Genomic DNA, 14745 nt, shown 5'->3' on the forward strand with positions numbered 1-14745 from the left:
TGGCAGATGTGCAGGTAAACCTCTGCTTAATGTGGAATGTCATCTTGGGGCCTGGGATAGGGGTGAGGGAGGAGCTGTGGGGGCAAGTGTAGCATTTCCTGCGGTTGCAGGGGAAGGTGCCGGATGTGGTGGGGTTGGAGGGCAGTGTGGAGTGAACAAGGGAGTCATGGAGAGAGTGGTCTCTCCGGAAATCAGACAGGGGTGGGGATGGAAAAATGTCTTGGGTGGTGGGGTAGGATTGTAAATGGCAGAAGTGTCGGAGGATGATGCATTGTATCCGGAGGTTGGTGGGGTGGTGTGTGAGAATGAGGGGGATCCTCTTTGTGTGGTTGTGGCGGGGGCGGGGTGTGAGGGATGTGTTGCAGGAAATGCGGGAGGTGCGGTCAAGGGCGTTCTCGACCACTACGGGGGGAAAGTTGCGGTCCTTGAAGAACTTGGACATCTGGGACGTGCGGGAGTGGAATGCCTCATCGTGGGAGCAGATGCGGCAGAGGCGGAGGAATTGGGAACAGGGGATGGAATTTTTGCAGGTGGGTGGGTGGGAGGAGGTGTATTCTAGGTAGCTGTGGGAGTCGGTGGGCTTGAAATGGACTTCAGTTACAAGCTGGTTGCCTGAGATGGAGACTGAGAGATCCAGGAAGGTGAGGGATGTGCTGGAGATGGCCCAGGTGAACTGAAGGTTGGGGTGGAAGGTGTTAGTGAAGTGGATGAACTGTTCGAGCTCCTCTGGGGAGAAAGAGGCGGTGCCGATACAGTCATCAATGCAACGGAGGAAGAGGTGGGGTTTGGGGCCTGTGTAGGTGCGGAAGAGGGACTGTTCCACGTAACGTACAAAGAGGCAGGCATAGCTGGGGCCCATGCGGGTGCCCATGGCCACAGCAGACAGGGGTGGGGATGGAAAAATGTCTTGGGTGGTGGGGTCGGATTGTAGATGGCGGAAGTGACTCTTTACCACATCTGCCACAGAAGTCTGGAATTGAAAGGTAGTCTAATGGCAACACTATCAATTATTGTGAAAAACCCATCTTTACGAAAGAAAATCTGCCATACTTATCTACATATGATTCCAGACCCTTAGCTCGGCGATATCATTGCCTCGTAACTGCCCTCTGAAATGGCCTAGCAAGCCACTCAGTTCAATGGCAATTAGTATAAATAAATGCTTGCCCAGAAAGTAATAAACAAATTTTAAAAATGGATTTTGGCTCCAGCATCGTTACCTCTCGTGTTCGACAAATATCTGTCCTTGGTTCTCTCCTGTCTCCTGATCATACAGCATCTTCTTTTTAATCATGGGATATGGGATTTGCTGTGAAGGCCAGCATTTATTGCCCATCTCTAATTGCCCAGAGGGTAGCTAAGAGTCAATCACATTGCTGTGGGGCTGGAGTCACATGTAGGCCAGGTAAGGATAGCAATTTCCATCCCTAAAGGACATGAGCGAACAAGGTGGGATTTTCCTGACAATCAATTCATGGTTATCATTAGATTTTTAATTCAAGATTTTTCTTGAACTCAAATTCCACCCTCTACCAAGGCAAAATTTGAACCCCGGTCCCCAGAATTGCCTTTCCTGAGGCCATGTCAACCAAAACTAATTTTCGTATGGCTTTCAACACAGCATCATTTACAGCAACCTCAGTTCTTTTGGTTTTTATGGTTGACTCTTAACTGCCCTCTGAAATGGTCTAGAGTACCAGTGAGCAGCTCAATATCAGTACAGAAGAACTCCAGAATAATAAAACAGGTCAGACCAGCTGGCAGCTGCTTAGACACCAGAAACGACAAATGCATGACTCATCTCGTTGACGCTGAAAAGTTGTCCACACAGCATCTGAGGACTTGTTCCAAACGTCGGAGATTACCCACAAAATAGTCAAGAAACAGCTTTACGCAGTAATCATCAGTCAATGTGATTTTAATGGCAACGTTCCAGACACCACCATCATCATCATCAGACCACAAGGTGTAGGAGCATTAGTGGGCCATCGAGTCTTTTCTGCCATTCAGTGAGATCGAGTCTGATCGAATCATCTTCGACTTCAATTTGCTGCCTTTTTCCCCATAGCTATCAATTCCGTTGCTGATTAAAAAGCTGTCTGTCTCAGCCCTAGATATATTTAATGACCCAACCCCAGCAGTCTTCTGTGGTAAACAAATTCCATAGATTTGCTACCACTGAGGGAAGAAATTCCTCCATATCCCTATCTTAAATGGACAACATCTTATTCTGAGATTATGCCATCTGGACCTGGATTCTTCCAATGCAGGGGAAACAACTTTACTGTACCTACCCTGTCAAGACCACAAAGAATCTTGACAATTCAATAAGGTGACCTCTCATTCTTCTAAGTCCCAATGAATGCATGTCCAACCTATTCAACATCTCCTAATAAGATAACCCCATCATACTTGGGATCAGCCTAGTGAATCTTTTCTAGATTACATCCAATGCCTGTTCATCTTTCCTCAGATAAGGGACATATATGTTTTGTCATAATGGCAGGACAGAAACACCAAAGTGGTGGCACAGTCATATACACCTGGATGTGGGCCACCTTGTGAATCATCAATATTAATTCCCAATCCCATGAAGTCTCATTGGGTCAAACATGGACAAGAAAACCTCATTGCGATTATAATCTAGCACTGTTCCTCAGCTGATGAATATGTTTCCTTCATGTTGAATACCAATTGGAAAGAATGCTGAAGATAGCAAAGTCTCGTGATGGAATCTGAATGGGGATCAGCCATCAACCACAATGGCTCAGTATCACCAGTACTGACTGATGTTCACCACAGCTTGAAGGACATGGCTGCCATACGGCACCTATGGCTTTTGGTGAGAGGAGCACAAAAGGGAAAGCCTACTTGACTGTGTTCTCACTAGTCTGCCTGTTATAGATGCAATTGCCAGTGACAGTATTGATGGAAGTGAGCATCCCTCACTTCCTTTGAAGACGAGGACCTATTTTCACACTGAGGACATGTTCCAGTTATACGTAGTAAATGAGGTAGTTTCAGAACAGAAGTAATAGCTCAAAACTGGGCATCATGAGGCGCCATCAAGGATTTCAGAAATGTATTGAATTATGGACTGAAACCTCATGGCCCAGCATATTCTATGCACTAGCATTGCCATCAACTTAGCAGACTCGCCTTGATTCAATGAGAAGTGCCAGGGAGAATGTCAGGAACATCTCCAGGCAAACTAAAAATGAGATGCAAACCTGCTGAATCCGTAACATGGGAGAACATGTAAGCTAAACAATGGAAAAAGTATGCTTCAATTAGAAGAGAACAAATCTGCAGGGATTCTGGTTTGTGATCAGTAATTTGCTGATTTTAAAGTGGTTTGAATCATTCCCAGATCCCTGGTTTTAACATTGGATGTAATTTAGGAAAGTGAAGTGAAGAAGGCAGTGGACAGGTGTTTCAGGACAAAGAATCTCTGTGTTTATTAAATACAAAGGTGAGTATGTCGCAAGAAATACAAAGCAAAGGTAATAAACGGGGAAATAACACAAAGGTGAATAAATTACAAGAGATAAAAAGGTAGTACAAAAAATGAAACTGACAATATCAGTTATTAACTTAACACAGCTAATTACTATTAGAAACTAAACAGTAGTTTCAAACACAGACATTTTAATTAGACTTCTTGATCTTGGGGTGTCCTACACAGTCACTAACCGACCTTCCTCTCCCTGCTAGCTAGATTGAATACTTTTGGTCTCAAGGATACTTTGGGTCTCTGGGGATTAACGCATTTTGAGTTATAGCTGGCCATTCCCGCTTTCAGAAGTTGCTGCTTTGCTGAAAACTTTGGACAGTGTAGGCCTTCAATCTTGTTGAGACCTTGGGTTTTCTTACTTTGTGAGAGATAGTATGAACAGCAGATACTGGAGTCAGACATAACACAGTGTGGAGCTGGATGAATGCAGCAGGCCAGGCAGCATCAGAGGAGCAGGAAAGTTGACATTTTGGATCGGGACTTTGTGGTGGTTTTATGAGCCAGTTTTCCCCTCAGTGTGGGTTTGAGGCCTGGTCAGTCCATGCACGCTTCAAAAACTTGATACTACCTGGGTTTTCAGAGGTCGTGGTTGGTTGCGTTGGGTTCCTGTGGTACAGAACAGGCCTGTGTTGGGTTGGTAGGCCTCAGGAAGATATCTGTGCAGATAGTTCTTGGGGAGAATGGCTGTCTGGGATCCCTCTTCTGAAGATGGCTGTGGAGATAGGTCTGTCTCTCTCTCTCTCGCTCCCCGCACCCCGCCCCCCAGAACAGGGCTAGCAAATATAAAGAAAGTTGACTGTCCTGCTCCTCTGATGCTGCCCGGCCTGCTGTGTTCCTCCAGCCCCACACTGTGTTATTTCTGACTCCAGCATCGCAGATCTTACTATCTCTTAGCATGTATGCAGACTGTGTTATCTGTGTTATCCTCTGTGTTTCTGTTGTCCCCTTTGAGGTGAGTTGGCTTCCTGTTAGTTCAGAGTAGGTGTAAATGCATTTTAATTAAGTGGAATGTCCAGTATTTCTGTGAATGAGTATTAATTGGATTTGAATGTCTTGGTATCTGTGAAGAATCCATAATGTCTGGGTTAAGTTGGTTCCTTAGGTCTGGATAATTGTTCTTTTACAGTTGAGGTGTGAATTGGATTTTCAGGCTGAACAATGGTTCCAAGCAGCTATCTCTGTCTCTGTAATTTTCCCAGAGCATAGTCCAGCCCCTTTTTTTAACTTTTAAAAGTCGTTTGCAAAGTCCAGGATTTTGCTCCAGTATTTCAGAATATGGGGATTTTTGCTCAATCCTACATCTCAATCACACCCGCACTCTGCAGTCCTGTCACATCTGGGTGAGAATGATAGTAGACACTTCAGCAACAGGAGGAGGAAACTGCCCAAACATCCCCATCTGTAATGAAAGCAGAGTCCAGCTTATGAGTATAAAAGACAAGGCTGAATATTTACCAGCTTCAACAGGCATGCTGAGCAGATAAGCTTTCCTGCTGACTGTCTCTTACTGAGATCACCAGCATCACGGTTGCTTGTCTAAAGCCAATTCCATTCACTCTACAGTGTCTCAAGAAAAAGCTGAATGCAGTGGCTACAGAAAAGCTTATGGGTCCTGACAATACTCTTGCAGTGATATTGAAGATTGTGATCCAGAATTAGCTTCACCCATAAACTGCTCCAGTGAGGCTGCATCACTGCTGTCTACCTAACAATTTGGAGAATTGCCCAACGTATACCCTGTCCACAATTAGAAGGAAAATTCCCATCTTACCAATTAGCTCCCACTAGTCTCCTCACAATCATTAAATAAGTGATGAAACACATTGTTGCTTTGAAGCAGCACTTATTCAACAGTTACCTGCTTATTGATATCCAGCTTGGGTTTAGCCAGACCACCTCACTCCAAATTTCATTGCAGCCTTTGTCCAAACTTATACAGAAGTTCTGAATTCCATAGCATGACATGAAGGCAGAATTTTCCCAGCCATGATAATAATGAACCTGCGTAAAGTTGAAGTCAGCGCAGATCAGGGCAATCTCTCCACCACTTGGAATTAGACCACATCAGAAAGGTTATGACTTTCAGGACAGTGCTTACCTCAGCCCCAGGACATCATTATTTTATAAACCTCTATGAAGTTACCTCCTTCTCTCAGGTAGGGGCTTGGGTAGCTCTGTGGAACAGAGGGACCTAGAGATTCAGGTACATAATTCTTTAAAGTTTGTGTCACATATAGACATGGTTAAAAAAGGCATTTGGCATGTTTGCCTTCTTTGCTCAATCTTTCATATAACAGAGTTGGGAAGTCACGTTGAGGTTGTACTAAAGTCCAATGTCGATCGCTCTGCCCTCATCAATCTTTTTGATTATTTCCTCAAAACTTAATCAAGTTTGCGAGACATTATATCCCATGCACAAAACCATGCTGACTATCCCTAATCAGTCCTTGCCTCTCCAAATGCATGTAAATCCTATCTTTTCAGAATCACCTCCAACTTATCCACCACCAATGTCAGGCCCACGGGTCTATAGTTCCCTGGCTTCTCCTTATAGTCTTTCTTAAATAAAGGCGTAAGATAAGCCATCTTCCAGTTCTCTGTGGCTACAGATAATACAAATATTTCTGCTAGGGGCCCCGCAATTTCTTCCCAAACTTCCCACAAAACCCTTGGTGAACTTTATCAGGTGTTAGACATTTATCCACCTTTATGCTTTCAAAACATCAATAATTATTTCCCTCAGTTCTCTAGCCTCCATTTCTTTCATCACAGTAAAAGGTGACACAAAGTATTCATTTAGTATCTGTCCCATCCTGAGACTCAACACAAAGATGGCCTTGTTGATCTTTCAGGAGGTCCTATTCTCTTTCTAGTTGCGCTTTTGTTCTTATTGTACTTGTGGAATCTCTTTGGATTATCCTTAACCTGCCAAGTCTATCTTATATCTCCTTTTTGCGCACCACCACCACCAGCAGCAATCACCCCCCGCCCCGATATCCCTTTTAAGAACACCCTGGGGACTACCATTGACAAGAAATCCAACTGGGTCAGCCATTTAAATACTGTAGCTGCAAGAGCAGGTTCAGAGGCTACGAATTAAGCCCCACTTCCCTGGATGAATGTAGCTCCACGCACACTTAAAATACTTGATACGACCTGGGCAAAAAATAGCCTGCTTGATCTCCCTCTATGTTAAACATTAGTCATATCCTCCACCACCAATGCACAGCATTGCGTACCATTGGCAAGACATCCTGCAGCAATTTGCCAAACTCCTTCAGCTGCACATTCAAGTGTTTGCTGTCACCCAAAGGGTTGAGGGCAGCAAGTGTATGGGAATGCCACCACTCGGAAATTACTGTCAAAGTCACACACATCATGCTGACTTGAATGATATCACCCTTTCTTCCCTATCAATAGGCAAAAATCCTGGAATGTCTTGCTTTACTGCACGTTGGGTGCAACTGCACCACACAAACTACCACAGCTCAGCAGCAACTTTTTGAGGGCAAATAGCAATCACCGAATCTCAGATTTGTTGTGTCACGGAGGCCACTTGGCCCATTATGTCTGTGCTAGCTAGTGCATTTTAACTTTGTATTAATTGCTTGCCTTTTCCCTGTAATCCTGGTCATTGTTTCTGTTTAAATAATTATCCAGGGCTCTCTTGTGTACCTCAGTTGAACAAGGCTCCAGTACTTTTCCAAACCGTGTAATCCATATCCTAATTACTCGCTGTGGTAGAAGTCTTCTCAGCTCACATTTGCTTCGTCTTTTCCAAAACACTTTAAAAAATGTGCCCAGAGATAACGGGAACTGCACATGCTGGAGAATCCAAGATAACAAAGTGTGAAGCTGGATGAACACAGCAGGCCAAGCAGCATCTCAGGTGCTCCTGAGATGCTGCTTGGCCTGCTGTGTTCATCCAGCTTCACGCTTTGTTATCTTAAAAAATGGGCCATTGGTTCTCGACCTGTTTATGAGCAATAAATGTGAGTGATAGTCATATTCCCATGAAGAAATAACAAAAAATTCAACTCTCTTCCACCAACACTCCTCGCACCACTTTCTACTTGACTGTTACTTCACTCACCTTTGGGGTAGTTTTATATTGTCTACACTGCACACTTTGGTTTAAGGTTTCCTAAGGAAATCCATTTTTATGGTTAGATGTGCCCATCTCTAGTTTGGAAGTTGGTCATTCTCTCGTTCTAGATTCCAGAAGATGGCAGATACCCCTTTTCAGTGTTGTTATATTGTCAGACTGTTTGTTGAAAATGCAGTCCTACATGAACAGAATTTCTTCAAATTAAATGCTGGAAAGGTAACACCTCTTGATTGCACTCCCTACCACACATTGTTTTCAATGTTGGTGTTCTATTTTACCCAGAGATGAATGTCTAACCACAGCAGCACCATTATAGAGACCTATTTCTACCTCTGTAACATCACTTGACACTGTCCCAATTCAACTCATTCATTGTTGAAACCATTATCTGTGTCTTTGTTACATATAGACTGAAATGGTGAGATACATTCCTGCTTGACCACCCAAGATCGACCCTCCTTAACCTTTAAATAATCCAGTCTCTGCCAACTGTGTCCTCACATGCACCAAATCTCACTCAATCATCATCCCCATGTTTGCTAGTTAAGTTGTTTTCCAGTCAAGCTATGTTTAATTTTAAAAGTTCTCATCCTTCTTTTCAGGCAATATTTTAGAACTGAGTTTATCTTAGGAATTTTAGGAATACAAGGAAATTTTGATCTTTAGCTTCAGTATAAAATTACTTCAACAAGTTCACATGGCTGCGGGAGTTATTGATGGCAGTTGTTAATGGCAGAGACTGTAGTAAAGTCAGGAACCTGTTATCTTAGGATAGGAACAAGCTAATTATTTAAATGATTGTAGGATTGGACATGCTTTCTGAATATAGCTGGTATTGTCCAAAACTAAAACAAAACAATGCAAAAATAGAGATAATGGGAACTGCAGATGCTGGAGAATCCAAGATAACAAAGTGTAGAGCTGGATGAATACAGAAGGCCAAGCAGCATTTTATAGAAACAAGATTAAAACAACCCATTAAAATCAAAACACTTCGCGTTGTGGAGACCTGGCTATACCATAGGAGCAGACATAGGCCATTCAGCCCATCGTTTCTGCTCTACCATTTAATGAGATCATGGCTGATCTGATAAATCTTAACTCCGTCTAAAACCAAAACAGAAAATTTTGGAGAAACTCATCTGGTCTGGCAGCATGTGGGCTAAGAGAAACAGAATTAACATTCTGAATCTTATGACACTTCTGCAGAACATTGGATTAAACTATTGCTTATGTATAACCCCATGAAGTGAAATTATTTTAATTTCATGAATTATAGGATGATCTTTAGTATCACTCATTAGTGCTAATAGTATCACATTAGTGCTAACAGCTTCACCAAACAATGCAGACTTTTTATTTAATGGAGGCTGAAATTCTTTTAAGTAACTAACTGTATCTTTTTTGTTTCATTTTTCAGGAATCGGCAGCATTTAATGCTGTCAATGCTCTTTACTCAGTGTATGGTATCAAGTACAGACATGGGCCAGCTTCAAGTACTTTGTGTAAGTTTTTATAATTAATAATGGGTGAGTTTGACTCAAGACCTCGAGCACAACAGTACAGGCAGCATCAGAGGAGCAGGAGAGTTGATGTTTCAGGTTGGGACGCTTCTTTAGAACAAAGAGGGTTCTCAACCAAAACGTCAACTTTCCTGCTCCTCTGATGCTGTAAGATAGATATCTCTCCCCAAAGTAATATAAAAAGGAAATACAATTTATCAAGTAAACCGAAAGCTATTAATACTCCCTGAGTGATAATTATTTCTGGTGAAAACAAAAAATGTCAAAATTACGAAAGTTTCTTCAGCATGCATAAAGAGAAATTATAGGTAATCTTGAGGTCTGCTATCAAAATTGATTAAAGGAAGATACGTGAACATTTTAATAGAATGAACAAAACATATTTGAGTGTTAGGGAAGAGAAGAAGAAGATGTATTCAAGGATCAGGAATTCCAAGTGGTGTTAACATAGAAACACTGAAAATAGGTGCAGCACTAGGCCATTTGGCCCTTCAAGCCAGCGCCACCATTCAATATGATCATGGCTGATCATGCAATCTCAGTATCCTCTTCCTGTCCTCTCCCCGTACCCCTTGGTTGCTTTAACCACAAGGACCACATCCAGCTCCCTCTTGAATATATCTCATGGACTGGCCCCAAAAGCTTCCTGTGGGAAAGAATTCCACATGTTCACAATGCTTTGAGTGAAGAAATTCTTCCTCTTCCTGAATGGCTTCCTCTTATTCTTAGCCTGTGACTCCTTGTTCTGGACTTTCCCAGCATTGGGAACATTCTTCCTGCATCCAGCCTGTCCAGCCCCATTAGGATTTTATATGTTTCCATGAGATCCCCACCTCATTGTTCTAAATTCCAGCAAATACAAGCAATCCAGCCTTTCCTGGGAAAATGATCAGAAAACATGATTTTTGAAACTTTGGTAAGATTAGAACAGGTGAGGAGACATAAATATCTTGGAGAGACAATGAAAAATCATTCAAAATAAGCAAATGGGGTCAAAGTGTCATCAGCAAATAAACAGCCAGCACCCTGCTGTTAAAGGAGATAGTAAGAACTGCCGATGCTGGAGTCAGAGATAACACAGTGTTGAGCTGGAAGAGCACAAGCAGTACAGGCAGCATCAGGAGAGCAGGAAAGTTGACATTTCAGGTCGGGACCCTTTTTTAGGACAAAGAAGGGTCCTAACCCAAAACGTCAACTTTCCTGCTCCTCTGATGTTGTCTGTACTGCTGTGCTCCTGCAACTCCACACTGTGTTAACCCTGTTATTAAAGCTGCATTCTGATAAAAGATACGTAATTAAAACACCAGTCCTCCTCACTACAACCCTTTTTCTTCAACACTTCTCCTCTGTTCCAGACAACTTGTATTCTGTTTTCTCATTCCGTACAGCTTCAGATTGGTTTCACAGGTTGGTGCAACATTGAGGGCCAAAGGGCCTGTACTGTGCTGTAATGTTCTATGTTCATATTGTCGCAATGTAAATGGTGGGGCAATCAAGCGAAGAACTGAGGACGCTGAAGATCTGAAACTGAAACAGAAACTCAGCAGGTCAGGCAGCATCTAGTGTGGAGAGGAAGCAAAGTTAACATTTCAGGTCCAGTAAGACTTCTTCAGAACACTGAACCTGGAATGTTAAGTCTGTTTTCTCTCTACAGATACTGCCAGACTGGGTGAGTTTCTTCAGTAATTTCTGTTTTTTTATAAATTGTAGTGCAAAATTCAAGAGTAAAATTGTTACTTTTATTTATTTGCGGCATATGGGTGTTGCTCGCTGGCCAGCATTTACTGCGCATCCCGAGTTGTCCTTTGAGCTGCTTTCTTGAACCACTACAGTCCACCTGCTGTGGGTAGACTCACAATTCACTTTGGGAAGAAATTCAAGGATTTTGACCCAGTGACCATGAAGGAACAACAGAATATTTCAGAGTCAGGATAGTGAGTGGCTTGGAGGGGAACTTAAAGGTGGGCGTGTTCCCGTATATCTGTACTTCCAAATGTAAGTGGTCATAGGCTTGGAAGGTGCTGTCGAAGGAGTTTTGGTGAATTTCTGCAGGGCGTCTTGTAGATAGAGCACACTGCTACTACTGAGCGGCAGTGGTGGAGGGTGTGGATGCTTGTGGATGTCATGCCAGTCAAGCACGCGGCTTTTTCTTGGACGGTGTCAAGCTTCTTGGGTGTTTTTGGGGCTTCACTCATCCAAGCAAGTGGGGAGTATTCCATCACACTCTTAACTTGCGCCTTGTATGCAATGAACAGGCTTTGGGAAGTTAGGAGGTGAGTTAATCGCCACAGAATTCCTAGGCTGTGGCCTGCTCTTGTAGCTATAGTGTTTATGTGGCAAGTTGACTTGAGTGACTGGTTGAGTGATGTCGATAGTGGGGGATTTGGTGATGGTGACACTATTGAATGTCAGGGGGCGGGGGGTGGTTAGATTATCTCTTATTGGTGATATTTGTAGCCTGGCATTTACAAGGCACAAATGTTACTTGCCATTCGTCAGCCTCCAAGCCTGGATATTGTCCAGATCTTGTTGAATTTGAACATGGACTGCTTCAGTACCTGAGGAGTTGCAAATAGTTCTGAATATTGTACAATCATAGACAAACACCCCCACTTCTGATCTTATAATGGAGGAAAGACCATTGTTGAAGCAGCTGAAGATGGTTGGGCCAAGGACGCTATCCTGAGGAACTCCTGCAGAGAAGTTCTGAAGCTGAGATAACTGACCTCCAATGACCACAACCATCTTCATATACGTCAGGTGTGACTCAACCACTGAAGAGTTTTCTCCCTGATACCCACTGATTCTGCTTTTGCAAGATTCCTTGATGCTACACTTGGTAAAATGCAGGCTTGATATCAAGGGCGGTCACTCACCTCACCTCTGGAATTCAGCTGTTTTGACCATGTTTGAATCAAGGCTATAATGAGTTCAGGAGCTGCTTCATTTAGGGTGTCATCTGGGGCCAAACAGATTAGTGACTGTAGCAGTGACCGTAACATGTAGTGGGGCAGTGACTGTCGCAGTGAGTATAGCACCTAATGGGGCAGTGGCTATCGTGGTGGCTGCACTATACTAAAAAGACCACTGTGCACCTGGGCACGCACTGACTTTCTGCATGTGCTCTACTCAGTCAAGGACCTTTTCTGAAGATGTTGCAAGGGGGAAGGTGGCTTTGCTGTTCTCCTACAGGGATCTGGTATACTGGGTGGTGTGGAGAAGCGTCCTCCTGCTGGAGGACTGGCAGAAGAGGCTGTGTCACTGGTATCCGGCAGCCTGTTCTCAGGTCATCCCTTGGGTCAGTGCCTTCTCAATGGTGAGAAGGAATGGCTGGCAAGGCTGGAAGAAAGCCTTTAATCTATTCCACTTCCCTCAAGCTAAGTGCTACACTCTTGCTTCTGTGACTTCACTCACACCTGACCTCTGCTCCTGCATCCACTTCCTACTAAGGCCCATGTTTGTATTCTTAGGCTGAAAGTATCTCGTGGGTTCTTTAAGGTCCAATCAAAATGATTTCAAGAAGACACGTGCACTTTAATATGTAGCAAATTTCTTAACTTAATCTACTTTATTGATATATAAACTATTGAGCCAACCCATTAGCTTAAACTAGTTTATACGGATGCAAACAAATGAGTCTCACTGCCTTGTCTTCACACCAGAGATCTTGATGGATGGCAGTGAGGTCTACCTCAATTGTATGGTACTAGTCTTGTGAACTTGGCCCAATGAGTGGGGCAGAGACCCCAATTTAAGTACTATTCAGAATCTAATGTTACATGCATTATTGCCATTTCTGATCTGAGTATTTTTCCCAAGTATTCTTCTTTGAAAAAACAGGTCCAGGTGTCTCTGTGTTAAATGCACAATAGTCTGTTTTCCACGAACCTGGCCAGGGTCAATCCAGCCAAAACAGGCTTTTTTTGCACTCGGCCACATAACTCTCCACTTTCTTTAATTGCTCATTGTCATGTCCAATTAGCTGTTAATGATTAACCCTTATGATCTGGTTTGGAGATATCATTTTTGAAGCTACAAAGCTTTACTACTCTCACAGTTGCTTTTAACATCCTCCCTCTCTCACTCTCCTTGCCTCCATGCATCCTCCCACACTGCCAACCATGTATGACCTCTGCCCTGCCTCATCACTCTGCGGGAACCTCGTGACATTTCAATGGGTAGAGGGGTACACAACATTAGAATCTTCAGCCCTGACAAGAAGGCTCAGTGATTAGCACTGCAGTCACACAGCGCCAGGGACCCGGGTTCGATTCCAGCCTCGGGCGACTGTCTGTGTGGAGTTTGCACATTCTCCCTGTATCTGTATGGGTTTCCTCCAGGTGCTCCAGTTTGCTCCCACAGTCCAAAGATGTGCAGGCTAGGTGGATCGGCTGTGCAAAATTGCCTGTAGTATTCAGGGGTGTGTGGGTTATAGGGGGATGGGTCTGGGTGGGATGCTTCAAGAGGCGGTGTGGACTTGTTGGGCCGAAGGACCTGTTTCCACACTGGAGGGAATCTAATCTAGGAGAATCCTGGCCTTACAGGAGAAGATTTGGACTGCTGTTGTGAGGATCCATCTCCTGCTAACTGAGTAATTACCAGTTCTCTGGGTTCTCATGCTAATCTCACTGTCTGAGTCATAGTGGTGCACAATCAGTAAGACTAAGGGCAATGTCTTCTCTCTCCTTAGTCTTGTAGCCACCATGATGAGATACCATCTCCTTAGCTCCTGAAGTGGGAGTATGGAGGAAATAGCATTGAGATAGCATGCTGCCTTTTAGCAAGTTTTTTTTATTCATTCACAGGATGAGGGCATCACTGGCTAGGCCAGCATTTGTAGCCCATCCCTAATTGCTCATAGGTCAGTGATGAGTCAACCACACTGCTGTGGGTCTGGAGTCACATGTAGGCCAGACCAGGTAAGGACATTAGTGAACCAGATGGTTTTTTCCGAAAATCGACAATGGATTCATGGTCATCATTAGACTTAATTCCAGAGACTTATTGAATTCAAATTCCACCAACTGCCATGGCAGGATTAAAACCCAGGTCCCCAGAACATTGACTGGGTCTCTCCAACGATAATACCACTAGGCCATTGCATTTCCTAATGTACAACCCTTGACCGAGGGCTGTTGACCAGCAAGGCAAATTGCCTGGTTGCCATGAACGCACTAATTGGCATGGCGAGACAAGGCAGTGCAAGAAGGTTGTAATCATGCAGGTAGGCGTTAAGTTAGCAAGCTCTAAGAGAGTATGTAAGCAGCCCTGAGGTGCAGCCTGGTTCAATCCATGAGCTCAGTGCCTGTCCAGAACACAACGGGTCCTTACTACATCCATTTGATGCGAATTGCCCAATGCTCCCTGCAATAAAACTCTGAGGTTCCTAAGTGGACTGCGATTGGATTTGAGAGGTGCCATAATTGTTATGAGAGCTTGACAAAGGTAGGATGCCAATGTTCACGAATGAAAGATGCGCGTAGCTGGTGCCCATGGATTGGGCCGTGAGATGATGCTTGGCCTTCAGCAACATGGAGGCATTTCAATGGTGAGCTGAATTTGCCAAATACTGTGACATTTCGACATTAGGCTTGTGCAGC

At 43.7% G+C, this 14745-nt stretch overlaps 1 protein-coding gene across 3 annotated transcripts in view; it reads left to right on the forward strand.

Annotated features, from left to right (window-relative positions):
* Positions 1-14745, forward strand: part of cpa6 (carboxypeptidase A6) — a 75433-nt gene that overhangs the window by 57516 nt on the left and 3172 nt on the right. For all 3 annotated transcript variants that reach the window (XR_007247415.2, XM_048529645.2, XM_048529646.2), the window contains one exon: positions 9043-9127. Coding sequence is in view for 2 of the 3 variants with exons in the window: in XM_048529645.2 (XP_048385602.1) it covers positions 9043-9127 (85 nt within the window). In the remaining variant the exon portion in view is untranslated. The remainder of the gene's footprint in view (positions 1-9042; positions 9128-14745) is intronic.

The sequence above is a fragment of the Stegostoma tigrinum genome, chromosome 5 (genome assembly GCF_030684315.1).
Source record: "Stegostoma tigrinum isolate sSteTig4 chromosome 5, sSteTig4.hap1, whole genome shotgun sequence".
In the NCBI taxonomy this organism is placed as follows: domain Eukaryota; kingdom Metazoa; phylum Chordata; class Chondrichthyes; order Orectolobiformes; family Stegostomatidae; genus Stegostoma; species Stegostoma tigrinum.